General features: G+C 37.1%; 1 protein-coding gene and 1 long non-coding RNA gene across 2 annotated transcripts in view; one reads left to right on the top strand and one right to left on the bottom strand.

Annotated features, from left to right (window-relative positions):
• LOC134300654 (histo-blood group ABO system transferase-like) overlaps positions 1–15467 on the bottom strand; it is a 20928-nt gene extending 5461 nt beyond the window's left edge. The window contains exon 1 of the mRNA XM_062985127.1: positions 15427–15467. Coding sequence (XP_062841197.1) covers positions 15427–15467 — 41 coding nt within the window. The remainder of the gene's footprint in view (positions 1–15426) is intronic.
• A 1208-nt stretch (positions 15468–16675) lies between these two features.
• Positions 16676–17741, top strand: LOC134309290 (uncharacterized). Its single transcript, XR_010011033.1, has 3 exons — positions 16676–16732; positions 17261–17395; positions 17674–17741. It is a non-coding gene; the product is annotated as an uncharacterized LOC134309290 (long non-coding RNA).
• Positions 17742–18777: the final 1036 nt, after the last annotated feature.

Raw genomic sequence — 18777 nt, 5'->3', positions numbered from 1 at the left:
ACACACGCGAGACAGATTGTGTGTATAAGTGAGTGTGTGTGTATAAGTGAGTGTGTGTGTGTATAAGTGAGTGTGTGTGTGTATAAGTGAGTGTGTGTGTATAAGTGAGTGTGTGTGTGTATGAGTGTGTGTGTATAAGTGAGTGTGTGTGTATAAGTGAGTGTGTGTGTATAAGTGAGTGTGTGTGTATAAGTGAGTGTGTGTGTGTATAAGTGAGTGTGTGTGTATAAGTGAGTGTGTGTGTATAAGTGAGTGTGTGTGTGTATAAGTGAGTGTGTGTGTATAAGTGAGTGTGTGTGTGTATAAGTGAGTGTGTGTGTATAAGTGAGTGTGTGTGTATAAGTGAGTGTGTGTGTATAAGTGAGTGTGTGTGTATAAGTGAGTGTGTGTGTATAAGTGAGTGTGTGTGTATAAGTGAGTGTGTGTGTGTATAAGTGAGTGTGTGTGTATAAGTGAGTGTGTGTGTGTATGAGTGTGTGTGTATAAGTGAGTGTGTGTGTATAAGTGAGTGTGTGTGTATAAGTGAGTGTGTGTGTATAAGTGAGTGTGTGTGTATAAGTGAGTGTGTGTGTGTATAAGTGAGTGTGTGTGTATAAGTGAGTGTGTGTGTGTATAAGTGAGTGTGTGTGTATAAGTGAGTGTGTGTGTGTATAAGTGAGTGTGTGTGTGTATAAGTGAGTGTGTGTGTATAAGTGAGTGTGTGTGTGTATAAGTGAGTGTGTGTGTATAAGTGAGTGTGTGTGTGTATAAGTGAGTGTGTGTGTATAAGTGAGTGTGTGTGTGTGTATAAGTGAGTGTGTGTGTATAAGTGAGTGTGTGTGTATAAGTGAGTGTGTGTGTGTATAAGTGAGTGTGTGTGTATAAGTGAGTGTGTGTGTGTATAAGTGAGTGTGTGTGTATAAGTGAGTGTGTGTGTATAAGTGAGTGTGTGTGTATAAGTGAGTGTGTGTGTGTATAAGTGAGTGTGTGTGTGTATAAGTGAGTGTGTGTGTGTATAAGTGAGTGTGTGTGTGTATAAGTGAGTGTGTGTGTATAAGTGAGTGTGTGTGTGTATAAGTGAGTGTGTGTGTATAAGTGAGTGTGTGTGTATAAGTGAGTGTGTGTGTGTATAAGTGAGTGTGTGTGTGTATAAGTGAGTGTGTGTGTGTATAAGTGAGTGTGTGTGTGTATAAGTGAGTGTGTGTGTATAAGTGAGTGTGTGTGTGTATAAGTGAGTGTGTGTGTATAAGTGAGTGTGTGTGTATAAGTGAGTGTGTGTGTGTGTATAAGTGAGTGTGTGTGTATAAGTGAGTGTGTGTGTGTGTATAAGTGAGTGTGTGTGTATAAGTGAGTGTGTGTGTGTGTATAAGTGAGTGTGTGTGTATAAGTGAGTGTGTGTGTATAAGTGAGTGTGTGTGTGTATAAGTGAGTGTGTGTGTATAAGTGAGTGTGTGTGTATAGTGAGTGTGTGTGTGTATAAGTGAGTGTGTGTGTGTATAAGTGAGTGTGTGTGTGTGTATAAGTGAGTGTGTGTGTATAAGTGAGTGTGTGTGTGTGTATAAGTGAGTGTGTGTGTATAAGTGAGTGTGTGTGTATAAGTGAGTGTGTGTGTGTATAAGTGAGTGTGTGTGTATAAGTGAGTGTGTGTGTATAAGTGAGTGTGTGTGTATAAGTGAGTGTGTGTGTGTAAGTGAGTGTGTGTGTGTATAAGTGAGTGTGTGTGTGTATAAGTGAGTGTGTGTGTGTATAAGTGAGTGTGTGTGTGTATAAGTGAGTGTGTGTGTATAAGTGAGTGTGTGTGTATAAGTGAGTGTGTGTGTATAAGTGAGTGTGTGTGTGTATAAGTGAGTGTGTGTGTGTATAAGTGAGTGTGTGTGTGTATACGTGAGTGTGTGTGTGTATAAGTGAGTGTGTGTGTGTATAAGTGAGTGTGTGTGTATAAGTGAGTGTGTGTGTATACGTGAGTGTGTGTGTGTATAAGTGAGTGTGTGTGTGTATAAGTGAGTGTGTGTGTATAAGTGAGTGTGTGTGTATAAGTGAGTGTGTGTGTGTATAAGTGAGTGTGTGTGTGTATAAGTGAGTGTGTGTGTGTATAAGTGAGTGTGTGTGTGTGTATAAGTGAGTGTGTGTGTGTATAAGTGAGTGTGTGTGTATAAGTGAGTGTGTGTGTGTATAAGTGAGTGTGTGTGTGTATAAGTGAGTGTGTGTGTGTGTATAAGTGAGTGTGTGTGTATAAGTGAGTGTGTGTGTGTGTATAAGTGAGTGTGTGTGTATAAGTGAGTGTGTGTGTATAAGTGAGTGTGTGTGTGTATAAGTGAGTGTGTGTGTATAAGTGAGTGTGTGTGTATAAGTGAGTGTGTGTGTATAAGTGAGTGTGTGTGTGTAAGTGAGTGTGTGTGTGTATAAGTGAGTGTGTGTGTGTATAAGTGAGTGTGTGTGTGTATAAGTGAGTGTGTGTGTGTATAAGTGAGTGTGTGTGTATAAGTGAGTGTGTGTGTATAAGTGAGTGTGTGTGTATAAGTGAGTGTGTGTGTATAAGTGAGTGTGTGTGTGTATAAGTGAGTGTGTGTGTGTATACGTGAGTGTGTGTGTGTATAAGTGAGTGTGTGTGTGTATAAGTGAGTGTGTGTGTATAAGTGAGTGTGTGTGTATACGTGAGTGTGTGTGTATAAGTGAGTGTGTGTGTATAAGTGAGTGTGTGTGTGTATAAGTGAGTGTGTGTGTATAAGTGAGTGTGTGTGTATAAGTGAGTGTGTGTGTGTATAAGTGAGTGTGTGTGTGTATAAGTGAGTGTGTGTGTATAAGTGAGTGTGTGTGTATAAGTGAGTGTGTGTGTGTATAAGTGAGTGTGTGTGTATAAGTGAGTGTGTGTGTGTATAAGTGAGTGTGTGTGTGTATACGTGAGTGGTGTGTGTGTATAAGTGAGTGTGTGTGTGTATAAGTGAGTGTGTGTGTATAAGTGAGTGTGTGTGTATACGTGAGTGTGTGTGTGTATAAGTGAGTGTGTGTGTGTATAAGTGAGTGTGTGTGTATAAGTGAGTGTGTGTGTATAAGTGAGTGTGTGTGTGTATAAGTGAGTGTGTGTGTGTATAAGTGAGTGTGTGTGTGTATAAGTGAGTGTGTGTGTATAAGTGAGTGTGTGTGTGTATAAGTGAGTGTGTGTGTGTATAAGTGAGTGTGTGTGTATAAGTGAGTGTGTGTGTGTATAAGTGAGTGTGTGTGTATAAGTGAGTGTGTGTGTATAAGTGAGTGTGTGTGTATAAGTGAGTGTGTGTGTGTATAAGTGAGTGTGTGTGTGTATAAGTGAGTGTGTGTGTATAAGTGAGTGTGTGTGTATAAGTGAGTGTGTGTGTGTATAAGTGAGTGTGTGTGTGTATAAGTGAGTGTGTGTGTGTATAAGTGAGTGTGTGTGTATAAGTGAGTGTGTGTGTGTATAAGTGAGTGTGTGTGTATAAGTGAGTGTGTGTGTATAAGTGAGTGTGTGTGTATAAGTGAGTGTGTGTGTGTATAAGTGAGTGTGTGTGTGTATAAGTGAGTGTGTGTGTATAAGTGAGTGTGTGTGTATAAGTGAGTGTGTGTGTGTATAAGTGAGTGTGTGTGTGTATAAGTGAGTGTGTGTGTGTATAAGTGAGTGTGTGTGTGTGTATAAGTGAGTGTGTGTGTATAAGTGAGTGTGTGTGTATAAGTGAGTGTGTGTGTGTGTATAAGTGAGGTGTGTGTGTATAAGTGAGTGTGTGTGTGTATAAGTGAGTGTGTGTGTATAAGTGAGTGTGTGTGTATAAGTGAGTGTGTGTGTATAAGTGAGTGTGTGTGTATAAGTGAGTGTGTGTGTGTATAAGTGAGTGTGTGTGTATAAGTGAGTGTGTGTGTATAAGTGAGTGTGTGTGTGTATAAGTGAGTGTGTGTGTGTATAAGTGAGTGTGTGTGTATAAGTGAGTGTGTGTGTGTATAAGTGAGTGTGTGTGTGTATAAGTGAGTGTGTGTGTGTATAAGTGAGTGTGTGTGTATAAGTGAGTGTGTGTGTGTATAAGTGAGTGTGTGTGTATAAGTGAGTGTGTGTGTGTGTATAAGTGAGTGTGTGTGTGTATAAGTGAGTGTGTGTGTATAAGTGAGTGTGTGTGTGTATAAGTGAGTGTGTGTGTGTATAAGTGAGTGTGTGTGTATAAGTGAGTGTGTGTGTGTATAAGTGAGTGTGTGTGTGTAAAAGTGAGTGTGTGTGTGTATACGTGAGTGTGTGTGTGTATAAGTGAGTGTGTGTGTATAAGTGAGTGTGTGTGTATAAGTGAGTGTGTGTGTATAAGTGAGTGTGTGTGTATAAGTGAGTGTGTGTGTATAAGTGAGTGTGTGTGTATAAGTGAGTGTGTGTGTGTATAAGTGAGTGTGTGTGTATAAGTGAGTGTGTGTGTGTATAAGTGAGTGTGTGTGTATAAGTGAGTGTGTGTGTATAAGTGAGTGTGTGTGTATAAGTGAGTGTGTGTGTATAAGTGAGTGTGTGTGTGTATAAGTGAGTGTGTGTGTGTATAAGTGAGTGTGTGTGTATAAGTGAGTGTGTGTGTATAAGTGAGTGTGTGTGTATAAGTGAGTGTGTGTGTATAAGTGAGTGTGTGTGTATAAGTGAGTGTGTGTGTATAAGTGAGTGTGTGTGTATAGTGAGTGTGTGTGTATAAGTGAGTGTGTGTGTGTATAAGTGAGTGTGTGTGTGTATAAGTGAGTGTGTGTGTATAAGTGAGTGTGTGTGTATAAGTGAGTGTGTGTGTGTATAAGTGAGTGTGTGTGTATAAGTGAGTGTGTGTGTGTATAAGTGAGTGTGTGTGTATAAGTGAGTGTGTGTGTATACGTGAGTGTGTGTGTGTATAAGTGAGTGTGTGTGTATAAGTGAGTGTGTGTGTATAAGTGAGTGTGTGTGTGTATAAGTGAGTGTGTGTGTATAAGTGAGTGTGTGTGTGTATAAGTGAGTGTGTGTGTATAAGTGAGTGTGTGTGTGTATAAGTGAGTGTGTGTGTATAAGTGAGTGTGTGTGTGTATAAGTGAGTGTGTGTGTATAAGTGAGTGTGTGTGTGTGTATAAGTGAGTGTGTGTGTATAAGTGAGTGTGTGTGTATACGTGAGTGTGTGTGTGTATAAGTGAGTGTGTGTGTATAAGTGAGTGTGTGTGTATAAGTGAGTGTGTGTGTGTGTATAAGTGAGTGTGTGTGTGTATAAGTGAGTGTGTGTGTGTATAAGTGAGTGTGTGTGTGTAAAAGTGAGTGTGTGTGTGTATACGTGAGTGTGTGTGTGTATAAGTGAGTGTGTGTGTATAAGTGAGTGTGTGTGTATAAGTGAGTGTGTGTGTATAAGTGAGTGTGTGTGTATAAGTGAGTGTGTGTGTATAAGTGAGTGTGTGTGTATAAGTGAGTGTGTGTGTGTGTATAAGTGAGTGTGTGTGTATAAGTGAGTGTGTGTGTGTATAAGTGAGTGTGTGTGTGTATAAGTGAGTGTGTGTGTATAAGTGAGTGTGTGTGTATAAGTGAGTGTGTGTGTATAAGTGAGTGTGTGTGTGTATAAGTGAGTGTGTGTGTATAAGTGAGTGTGTGTGTGTATAAGTGAGTGTGTGTGTATAAGTGAGTGTGTGTGTATAAGTGAGTGTGTGTGTATAAGTGAGTGTGTGTGTGTATAAGTGAGTGTGTGTGTATAAGTGAGTGTGTGTGTATAAGTGAGTGTGTGTGTATAAGTGAGTGTTGACGGTTGGGAATATAAAGGGCAAACACATGAATCGCCTTTATGCGATTTCAAACAAAAGAACAAGCTCGCTCGTGCCGGAAAAAGAAAAGAAAGAATATTCCGTTCCCCGTAGGGAACGAGCTGAGTGCCAGAGAATGGCGATAAACTCCCCGCTTCACTTGAATGACGGGGAGAGTAAAGTTTGAAAGATCTACCTCAGACAATGAGGTGGAGTGAAAGAGAGAGAGTACTGCGGATCCTCTGGTCGAGGAGGAGGTGCAGTTACAAGGGAAGAGATTAAAGGTAAAGCGTTTCTCCTAGTAAAATCGGGAGAACGCAAAGGAGTCACACACTGGCTAAATCTTTCCCTTAATTTAATGTATTACCTCGGCCCCTGGGCCTACCGCAAACTCTCTATGAGACCTCGCGTTACCTGTATCCCTGACATATAACGTGCAAGAGAGCACAAAGGAGGGTGTGACGAGGAAGCCTGACTGAGCACTATCTTAAATACACGCTCAGTCAGGTGTTCTTCGTGAACGCTGATTGCCCGAGGGTGGTTTGGCAGTTGTAGTTCTCCTCCCTCGGGGCAAGTTACGGGTTGTACGCCCTCTGGTGGCAACTGATGGAATCTCACGAAGTTGGCTCCCTCCAGTGGTCGCGGGGTGTGTAGGTCGACTCCTAACATCAAAGACTTCATTTTTATTTAATTGGTCTAAATGCTAAATAAATGCTAGCTGAGATCCAGGGTTGGGTCTATGATTGGCTATGTGTCAGGTCTCGGTAAGGGGGTGGGGGGGATCTGTGGCCCCCCATATATAACTCACCTGCTGCAGTCCAGGTGAATTTCAGCACTGAAACATGAAAGACAATAAAGTTTAAATCAGCATCATATCGGTTTGTGACCGAATTCCTGTAGAAGCTTCATCATCATTCGTACGTTTACTGAGTTTAATTTAAATTGTACATTAAACTTTTACAGCTGTTACTTCAGGCGACACTGTCCACAGTAGAGTGAGCTTTACATCAGTGTCAGCTTGGAGGCTCCAGACATTTTTCTGTAACACTGATATTAAACTATTTTAAAATAAATCTAAAATACAAGTCAAAAATCTTTTTAGCTTTTATTTCCCCCTTTATGTTCCGTGAATAAATACATTTACAGAATTTTCTGTAATAATGAGTTTACATATTCTTGTAATATTTAAGACTGTTTCCTATAATATGGTAAAATCAGTTTTAAAAAGGCACAAACAAATAAAATAATAAAATAAAATACCACAGCATGAAATTTAAGTAATCAACTACAACAGACTCCTAACAAGATCATTAGATTTAAGATAAAGATCAAACTGCAATTTAATGTAAGTTATGAATTTTCTTATTATTGAATAAATTATTTTAATGTAATTTTACTGTAATTACTTAAATTAAAAACAAAACTCAGCAGCGTTACTCACCTGAACCAGGAGGAAACGTTGCCCAAAGAAATCAAACTATAAATAAATCAAACACACTCTGTAAGTGATAATTCATCTCATTTATTATTTTATTGCTTCACACACTTGGTTTAAAATCCTTGTTCTCCAACTGGATCCTGGACTTTTCTCTTTAATAACGGAATACCCCACGGCTGTGTCCTAAGCCCACTATTCTTTACCCTGTTCACACATGGTAGCGTCATGAGACATCAGAGCTCATTATGAAACCTGGCCTGACATGCAGCCCCGGTTCTGGACTGCGTTGCTTAGGGGGCAGTGAGAGAAGTGCCGGACCTGCTTGTGTTACTTTACTTTCACCCTACGCACGGTGTTACTAGGACTAAAAGTGAACACTACTTACAGTAATAACCGAACCCCTTTTCATTCCCACGGTAGCAGCAGTTTCCTTCTGTTTCATACACATCGCCCCGTCTCAGTCTAATCTGCAGTGTTTCTCTCCCACTGATAAAAATGCGGAACACCTCGTTTAGTTTCCAAATAAGGAACGATTACGTGTGACACAGGCACAAAATGTATTACAGCGCCTGCAGTACGAAAAAAAGAGCTTTAACATGATCGCCCCAAAAGGTGCGGTACTGTACGGAACACAGCTCGACGCTGATTGGACGACGATATTCCGAGGCAAGACTGACTCCAGAACAGTCACAGATAGTTTAACACTGGTTGAATGTGATAGAAACATTTTTTCCCTTTCTCCCTTTGGTGGTGCGTCGCCCGATCGCCCTAATGAACGAGTATTTATCCCATAGATAACGTCGTATACATACATACATATAAACATATAAATGTGTGTAAGTCATGTTCATTGTGTGTCTGCTGTACATGGATGTATATTGTGAGGAGCTCTGTGTGGCAGCCTGACAGCATTTCATTCAGTTTCAACCCTTTCATTGAAACTTTCTCCTCTAAACTGTTCATGTTTCACACAATAATGCAGGTACAACAACAACGATAATAATAATAACAATAATTATTATTATATCAACAATATGAACTATTGTTTAGTTTAATTATAATTAGAATAATACATGTACGTACCCCAGCAGTAGAAGAATGAAGAGAGCAAGTAATAAAATATTTGGTCCTAACCGCATCATGTTTGTTCATCTGTTCACAAACACCGAGTGCCGGAGTGAGAAGGTTATTAACATGTTGGCTGTAAGTGACTCCACCCCAATTTTTTTCCTGACCAGGTAAGTGCTCAGTGTTCACACGGTCACCATCACAGACATGCAAATAGCTGCAGTCCTGAGAGAGACTCGACCTTCAGCTCAAACAGAGAAGAAAAATTCATTCACTTATTTTCAGCTAATCTCACCTGATCAGGGTTGTGGTGGATCCAGAGTTTTCTGTGTTAGGAACATTTGCTGGATGCTAATGATACAGATAGTTATTTAGCATGTAACTGTTATGTTTACTTCTATAATTTATGAATGTTACGTTACGTTCATTCAGCATGTTTGTATGCTAATAATAAATAACACGAATCCTCCTCAGCGTGTTTATATGCTAATAATAAATAACATGAATCCTCCTCAGCGTGTTTATATGCTAATAATATATAACATGAATCTTCCTCAGCGTGTTTATATGCTAATAATATATAACATGAATCTTCCTCAGCGTGTTTATATGCTAATAATATATAACATGAATCCTCTTCAGAGTGTTTATACACTAATAATAAATAACATGAATCTTCCTCAGCGTGTTTATATGCTAATAATATATAACATGAATCCTTCTTAGCGTGTTTATACACTAATAATATATAACATGAATCCTCCTCAGCGTGTTTATACGCTAATAATATATAACATGAATCCTCCTTAGCGTGTTTATATGCTAATAATATATAACATTAATCTTCCTCAGCGTGTTTATACGCTAATAATAAATAACATGAATCCTCCTTAGCGTGTTTATACACTAATAATATATAACATGAATCCTCCTTAGCGTGTTTATATGCTAATAATATATAACATGAATCTTCCTCAGCGTGTTTATACGCTAATAATATATAACATGAATCCTCCTCAGCGTGTTTATACACTAATAATAAATAACATGAATCCTCCTCAGCGTCTTTATATGCTAATAATATATAACATGAATCTTCCTCAGCGTGTTTTTACGCTAATAATATATAACATGAATCCTCCTTAGCGTGTTTATATGCTAATAATATATAACATGAATCTTCCTCAGCGTGTTTATACACTAATAATATATAACATGAATCCTCCTTAGCGTGTTTATATGCTAATAATATATAACATGAATCTTCCTCAGCGTGTTTATACACTAATAATAAATAACATGAATCTTCCTCAGCGTCTTTATATGCTAATAATATATAACATGAATCTTCCTCAGCGTGTTTTTACGCTAATAATATATAACATGAATCCTCCTTAGCGTGTTTATATGCTAATAATATATAACATGAATCTTCCTCAGCGTGTTTTTACGCTAATAATATATAACATGAATCCTCCTTAGCGTGTTTATATGCTAATAATATATAACATGAATCTTCCTCAGCGTGTTTATACGCTAATAATAAATAACATGAATCCTCCTCAGCGTGTTTATACACTAATAATAAATAACATGAATCTTCCTCAGCGTCTTTATATGCTAATAATATATAACATGAATCTTCCTCAGCGTGTTTTTACGCTAATAATATATAACATGAATCCTCCTTAGCGTGTTTATATGCTAATAATATATAACATGAATCTTCCTCAGCGTGTTTTTACGCTAATAATAAATAACATGAATCCTCCTCAGCGTGTTTATACACTAATAATAAATAACATGAATCCTCCTCAGCGTCTTTATATGCTAATAATATATAACATGAATCTTCCTCAGCGTGTTTTTACGCTAATAATATATAACATGAATCCTCCTTAGCGTGTTTATATGCTAATAATATATAACATGAATCTTCCTCAGCGTGTTTATACGCTAATAATATATAACATGAATCCTCCTCAGCGTGTTTATATGCTAATAATATATAACATGAATCCTCCTCAGCGTGTTTATACACTAATAATAAATAACATGAATCCTCCTCAGCGTCTTTATATGCTAATAATATATAACATGAATCTTCCTCAGCGTGTTTTTACGCTAATAATATATAACATGAATCCTCCTTAGCGTGTTTATATGCTAATAATATATAACATGAATCTTCCTCAGCGTGTTTATACACTAATAATATATAACATGAATCCTCCTTAGCGTGTTTATATGCTAATAATATATAACATGAATCTTCCTCAGCGTGTTTATACACTAATAATAAATAACATGAATCTTCCTCAGCGTCTTTATATGCTAATAATATATAACATGAATCTTCCTCAGCGTGTTTTTACGCTAATAATATATAACATGAATCCTCCTTAGCGTGTTTATATGCTAATAATATATAACATGAATCTTCCTCAGCGTGTTTTTACGCTAATAATATATAACATGAATCTTCCTCAGCGTGTTTATACGCTAATAATAAATAACATGAATCCTCCTCAGCGTGTTTATACACTAATAATAAATAACATGAATCTTCCTCAGCGTCTTTATATGCTAATAATATATAACATGAATCTTCCTCAGCGTGTTTTTACGCTAATAATATATAACATGAATCCTCCTTAGCGTGTTTATATGCTAATAATATATAACATGAATCTTCCTCAGCGTGTTTTTACGCTAATAATAAATAACATGAATCCTCCTCAGCGTGTTTATACACTAATAATAAATAACATGAATCCTCCTCAGCGTCTTTATATGCTAATAATATATAACATGAATCTTCCTCAGCGTGTTTTTACGCTAATAATATATAACATGAATCCTCCTTAGCGTGTTTATATGCTAATAATATATAACATGAATCTTCCTCAGCGTGTTTATACGCTAATAATATATAACATGAATCCTCCTCAGCGTGTTTATATGCTAATAATATATAACATGAATCCTCCTCAGCGTGTTTTTACGCTAATAATATATAACATGAATCCTCCTTAGCGTGTTTATATGCTAATAATATATAACATGAATCTTCCTCAGCGTGTTTATATGCTAATAATATATAACATGAATCCTCCTCAGCGTGTTTATACGCTAATAATATATAACATGAATCCTCCTCAGCGTGTTTATATGCTAATAATATATAACATGAATCTTCCTCAGCGTGTTTTTACGCTAATAATAAATAACATGAATCCTCCTCAGCGTGTTTATATGCTAATAATAAATAACATGAATCCTCCTCAGCGTGTTTATATGCTAATAATATATAACATGAATCTTCCTCAGCGTGTTTATATGCTAATAATATATAACATGAATCTTCCTCAGCGTGTTTATATGCTAATAATATATAACATGAATCTTCCTCAGCGTGTTTATATGCTAATAATATATAACATGAATCCTCTTCAGAGTGTTTATACACTAATAATAAATAACATGAATCTTCCTCAGCGTGTTTATATGCTAATAATATATAACATGAATCCTTCTTAGCGTGTTTATACACTAATAATATATAACATGAATCCTCCTCAGCGTGTTTATACGCTAATAATATATAACATGAATCCTCCTTAGCGTGTTTATATGCTAATAATATATAACATTAATCTTCCTCAGCGTGTTTATACGCTAATAATAAATAACATGAATCCTCCTTAGCGTGTTTATACACTAATAATATATAACATGAATCCTCCTTAGCGTGTTTATATGCTAATAATATATAACATGAATCTTCCTCAGCGTGTTTATACGCTAATAATATATAACATGAATCCTCCTCAGCGTGTTTATACACTAATAATAAATAACATGAATCCTCCTCAGCGTCTTTATATGCTAATAATATATAACATGAATCTTCCTCAGCGTGTTTTTACGCTAATAATATATAACATGAATCCTCCTTAGCGTGTTTATATGCTAATAATATATAACATGAATCTTCCTCAGCGTGTTTATACACTAATAATATATAACATGAATCCTCCTTAGCGTGTTTATATGCTAATAATATATAACATGAATCTTCCTCAGCGTGTTTATACACTAATAATAAATAACATGAATCTTCCTCAGCGTCTTTATATGCTAATAATATATAACATGAATCTTCCTCAGCGTGTTTTTACGCTAATAATATATAACATGAATCCTCCTTAGCGTGTTTATATGCTAATAATATATAACATGAATCTTCCTCAGCGTGTTTTTACGCTAATAATATATAACATGAATCCTCCTTAGCGTGTTTATATGCTAATAATATATAACATGAATCTTCCTCAGCGTGTTTATACGCTAATAATAAATAACATGAATCCTCCTCAGCGTGTTTATACACTAATAATAAATAACATGAATCTTCCTCAGCGTCTTTATATGCTAATAATATATAACATGAATCTTCCTCAGCGTGTTTTTACGCTAATAATATATAACATGAATCCTCCTTAGCGTGTTTATATGCTAATAATATATAACATGAATCTTCCTCAGCGTGTTTTTACGCTAATAATAAATAACATGAATCCTCCTCAGCGTGTTTATACACTAATAATAAATAACATGAATCCTCCTCAGCGTCTTTATATGCTAATAATATATAACATGAATCTTCCTCAGCGTGTTTTTACGCTAATAATATATAACATGAATCCTCCTTAGCGTGTTTATATGCTAATAATATATAACATGAATCTTCCTCAGCGTGTTTATACGCTAATAATATATAACATGAATCCTCCTCAGCGTGTTTATATGCTAATAATATATAACATGAATCCTCCTCAGCGTGTTTATACACTAATAATAAATAACATGAATCCTCCTCAGCGTCTTTATATGCTAATAATATATAACATGAATCTTCCTCAGCGTGTTTTTACGCTAATAATATATAACATGAATCCTCCTTAGCGTGTTTATATGCTAATAATATATAACATGAATCTTCCTCAGCGTGTTTATACACTAATAATATATAACATGAATCCTCCTTAGCGTGTTTATATGCTAATAATATATAACATGAATCTTCCTCAGCGTGTTTATACACTAATAATAAATAACATGAATCTTCCTCAGCGTCTTTATATGCTAATAATATATAACATGAATCTTCCTCAGCGTGTTTTTACGCTAATAATATATAACATGAATCCTCCTTAGCGTGTTTATATGCTAATAATATATAACATGAATCTTCCTCAGCGTGTTTTTACGCTAATAATATATAACATGAATCTTCCTCAGCGTGTTTATACGCTAATAATAAATAACATGAATCCTCCTCAGCGTGTTTATACACTAATAATAAATAACATGAATCTTCCTCAGCGTCTTTATATGCTAATAATATATAACATGAATCTTCCTCAGCGTGTTTTTACGCTAATAATATATAACATGAATCCTCCTTAGCGTGTTTATATGCTAATAATATATAACATGAATCTTCCTCAGCGTGTTTTTACGCTAATAATAAATAACATGAATCCTCCTCAGCGTGTTTATACACTAATAATAAATAACATGAATCCTCCTCAGCGTCTTTATATGCTAATAATATATAACATGAATCTTCCTCAGCGTGTTTTTACGCTAATAATATATAACATGAATCCTCCTTAGCGTGTTTATATGCTAATAATATATAACATGAATCTTCCTCAGCGTGTTTATACGCTAATAATATATAACATGAATCCTCCTCAGCGTGTTTATATGCTAATAATATATAACATGAATCCTCCTCAGCGTGTTTTTACGCTAATAATATATAACATGAATCCTCCTTAGCGTGTTTATATGCTAATAATATATAACATGAATCTTCCTCAGCGTGTTTATATGCTAATAATATATAACATGAATCCTCCTCAGCGTGTTTATACGCTAATAATATATAACATGAATCCTCCTCAGCGTGTTTATATGCTAATAATATATAACATGAATCTTCCTCAGCGTGTTTTTACGCTAATAATAAATAACATGAATCCTCCTCAGCGTGTTTATACACTAATAATAAATAACATGAATCCTCCTCAGCGTCTTTATATGCTAATAATATATAACATGAATCCTCCTCAGCGTGTTTATACGCTAATAATATATAACATGAATCCTCCTCAGCGTGTTTATATGCTAATAATATATAACATGAATCTTCCTCAGCGTGTTTATATGCTAATAATATATAACATGAATCCTCCTTAGCGTGTTTATATGCTAATAATATATAACATGAATCTTCCTCAGCGTGTTTATATGCTAATAATATATAACATGAATCCTCCTCAGCGTGTTTATACGCTAATAATATATAACATGAATCCTCCTCAGCGTGTTTATATGCTAATAATATATAACATGAATCCTCCTCAGCGTGTTTATATGCTAATAATATATAACATGAATCTTCCTCAGCGTGTTTATATGCTAATAATATATAACATGAATCTTCCTTAGCGTGTTTATATGCTAATAATATATAACATTAATCCTCTTCAGTGTTTATACGCTAATAATAAATAACATGAATCCTCCTCAGCGTGTTTATACACTAATAATATATAACATGAATCCTCCTTAGCGTGTTTATACGCTAATAATATATAACATGAATTCTCCTCAGAGTGTTTTGCGTTTGAAATGAATTTGAATGTAGCTGCAGGTTTAGAGAAAGGAATTGTGGGTAATCAGTGTTTCAACTTCCAAAACGCCATTTGTTAAACAGTTCAGTAAAAATGACATTAAATATTAAATATTCATTCACTGTCTGTTTTACCACCACTTTATCCTGGTCAGGGTAATCGAACCCAGGACCTTCTTGCAGTGAGGCGACAGTGCTACCCACCGTGCATGACATTAAACATGTTTAAATAAAATAGGGTACTAAGAGTGTAATACCAGGATTAACGCTAATATCAGTTTTTCTATTTACACTCATCTGTCAGTATAAGACCTTTAGAGAGAGAGAGGGATCCACTGAAGGTGTGGGGGCTCGGTTGGGGGTCTCTTTGTTGGGGTTGGTAGTGTGTCAAGGTACAGGCAGTTTGTTCAAGGCCCAAAATGTGGTGTTACGCCCCGGTTGATAGCTGATAGTGTGCAGCTGCGACTCGGCCTGGACGAGTTCCTGCGCTTTCTGCACCCGCTGCTGGATTTAATGCGTCTCCTCGTCCTGCACCGCGTCCTCGTCCTCCTCCTCCATGCCTCCTCCTTATTACAGTCTTTATTCTTGCTCTGTGTGTGTGTGTGTGTGTGTGTGTGTGTAGAGTTGTACAGTTACACAGAACTAAAAAATTTGACCATATTACTCCTGTTCTATCGTCTCTACACTGGCTGCCAGTTAAATTTCGCATTGATTACAAAATACTTTTACTAACTTATAAAGCGCTACATGGTCTGTACCACAGTATCTGAGTGAACTTATTAATCACTACAGCCCAGCGCGTCCACTTCGTTCACAAGATGCAGGGTTACTTATAGTTCCTAAAATTAAAAAGATCACGGCTGGTGGAAGAGCATTTTCTTACAAAGCTCCACAACTCTGAAATAATCTTCCTGCCTCTGTTCGGGATTCGGACACAGTCTCAATGTTTAAGTCTAGACTAAAAACATATTTATTTTCTCAGGCTTTTGATTAGTATAGACAAAGGCGCAGAGCTTGGGGGTTCTTGGTCATAGAAACTTGTGGTGATCAGGGATGTTGGGTTGCTGTCGTCCTGCCTCTCTTGTCCGATCACTCAGGTTTGATGACGGTGGGGAGATGGGCGCTGATGTCCTGTGAAAGCCTTCATGACCTTGTTACCTGCTCGCTCTCCCTTTTAGTTCAGCTGTAATAATTAGGGCTGCCGGAGTCTAAAACTCTCTGTAAAACTGTTTTACTCAACTAGCATTGTACATTATTAACTACATTCTTTGTTGTTTTACCCCGAGGGCATTCTGATGGAAACCTGTTTACCCGCCGAGGTTAAGGATTAAAGTCGAGACTGCCGGGACAGCTATGCTGCTCCTGCCGGATGTGACGGGTCTGGAGTAATTGCAACGACAAGAAATCACTACAGACTTTATTGAAGACTAGAGCGGATAACAACTCTATTATTATTTAATTGTTTATTTATCTATTTATTACCAGTTATGACTTTTAGATCATTTAATTCTGTGTTCGTATGCTCTGTGTAAATCGTGTATTTATTTAAAGTATCCTCCTGGCCACCAAGGATGGGCCCTGCTGAGTCTGGTTCCTCTCAAGGTTTCTTCCTGTAATTTTCAGGGAGTTTTTCCTGCCACAGTCGCCCTCGGCTTGCTCAACAGGGGTTTTTTGTATCTGTTGGTCCTGGATTTTGTAAAGTTGCTTTGAGACAATGTCTATTGTAAAAAGCGCTATATAAATAAAGTTGACTTGACTTGACACAGAGGAACCAGAGTTTCAGCTGAACAGGAAATGCTTTGAGGAGGATTTACACTCCCACAGTAAGTGTTTCCAAGTTCCTTGTAGTAAAGTTCACTGTTCCAGTTAGTTTGAGCTGCTTCACTAACTCAGAATTAATAAGCGTTTTATTAGAAGATTGGTTGAATCTTTTATTAATGTGAGTCTCTGCTGATCAATAATCACACCATAAAGCCCCAGTAAATCTGATCAGTCTGATGAAGTTTGGGTGTTTTGTCTGGTTATGGATGAAACACAACATGAATTTTCAGAAATTAGGTCTGTGAGACAGCTGTGGTAGCACCAATTTTAGAATGTTTTCTTACTCTCTGGGTCAGTGTACTACAGAGGCTACAACATAATTGCATGTAGATCACAGGTAGTGCAGGTTTCGTTTAGGCATCTAAACTAAAGGGTTAGCACTTTATATTTTTATTACAGGGTGTGGTTCATGTTCTGCTCTCTCCTCATCATACAACTATCACTTTCTAGTTGTACCATTTCTGTTTATTTACCTTCATGATAACAGTATTCAGCTTATTTTTTGTGTGTGTGTGTGTGTGTGTGTGTAGTGTGTGAAAAGCGATGGGTGGACCTCAGTAGGGCGGAGCATCAGGCTCAAGCTCTGCGTTTACTGGACGGTCTGGATGTGACCTGCAGAGTGAAACGGTTGAAGGTTGCCAGGGCTCTGCTCTACATGGCACAAGGTCAGTCACACATGACCTCACCCAAACAGAAATGTAATGATGATGTTCATTAGAAGTAGGGGGTATTTGGTGCTGGTGCTGCTGTGTGGGGTTGGTTTACTTTTCAGCGGTAGATGATCTGCTGCTTATGTCTGTGGAGGTCTGTAACACATCATGATGTAACAAAACCAAAACAAGAGTACCTGTTTTCACACGTGATTGGTTCAGTGCTCGTCAGCCAACAGTGTTTACCACACACAGCATATGTGTTGAAGATGTGTTTTGTGGTGGTGTTACAGGAACGTTTGCAGAGTGTAGCTCGGAGGTTGAGCTGCAGTATTGGATGAGGTATAACGTATTTCTGCTGCTGGAGACTGGAACCTTCTCGGCTCTGGTGGAACTGCTCAACATGGAGATCGAGTCAGTATTTATTTTTGCACGTACGACCTTGTTATTAATAGTGTAATGATGTGATGAGTGAAGTAAGTGGTGGTTGTCTGGTGAGGGTTTTAGAGACCTGATCACCCAAGGGTGGAACGAACTTCCCCTGTGTGTTTGATCATCTGAGTCTCTCTCCAGCTTAATGGTGACAAACTAATGTGTGTGTGTGTGTGTGTGTGTGTGTGTGTGTGTGTGTCAGAAACAGTGCAGCCTGTTGAACGGTGCTGTTGAACATCATGTATCTGATGGTGGAGACAATTCGGTATGAAGATCCTGCAGATCCTGCTGATTGGAGAGCATCCAGAGATACTTTCAAAACAGAATTAGGTACCCGTGTATGTTCAGTAGGGGGGAGTTCAGTGTGGTGTGTGTGTGTATTCTATATATGTGTGTTTAACAGTGTGTATCTGTATGCAATTGTTTAGGATCACCCATATATAATGGTGAGCCTGTATCTGTGATGCTCTTCACCATGGTAACCAAGTTCTGCAGTGGCCATGCCCCCCACTTTCCAATGAAGAAAGTATTGCTGCTGCTCTGGAAAACCATTCTGGTAAAACCTGTCTCACTCCCACTGCAGCACTGTCTCACATTATTACTCTTACACTGTATTTCTGTCTCTTTCACTGTCATTCTCACTGACTTACTGTTGACCTGGTCTCACACGCGAGTCCACCGAAGTGCAGGCGAATAAGAAGGGGACGAAGTGAGTGTGTGTCAGGCAAATATACTCTCCTTGTACACCATCGGGGTCCCAGCAGAGGAAGAGGAACTGGCTACGCTTAATCGGGAGAAAAAGGGAGAAAATGCAGAAATAAAATAGGAACTGAAAGTAAGGTAACAGTTTTACAGTGTGCATGTGCAAATTTAGTATGACGACAGTTGGGTATATATAAACTCTCTACATTATATATAATATAAAAATATAAACTCTACATTATATATAATATAAAAATATAAAC

The sequence above is a fragment of the Trichomycterus rosablanca genome, chromosome 2 (genome assembly GCF_030014385.1).
Source record: "Trichomycterus rosablanca isolate fTriRos1 chromosome 2, fTriRos1.hap1, whole genome shotgun sequence".
Classification (NCBI taxonomy): domain Eukaryota; kingdom Metazoa; phylum Chordata; class Actinopteri; order Siluriformes; family Trichomycteridae; genus Trichomycterus; species Trichomycterus rosablanca.
This window is presented reverse-complemented; position numbering and strand designations above follow the sequence as displayed.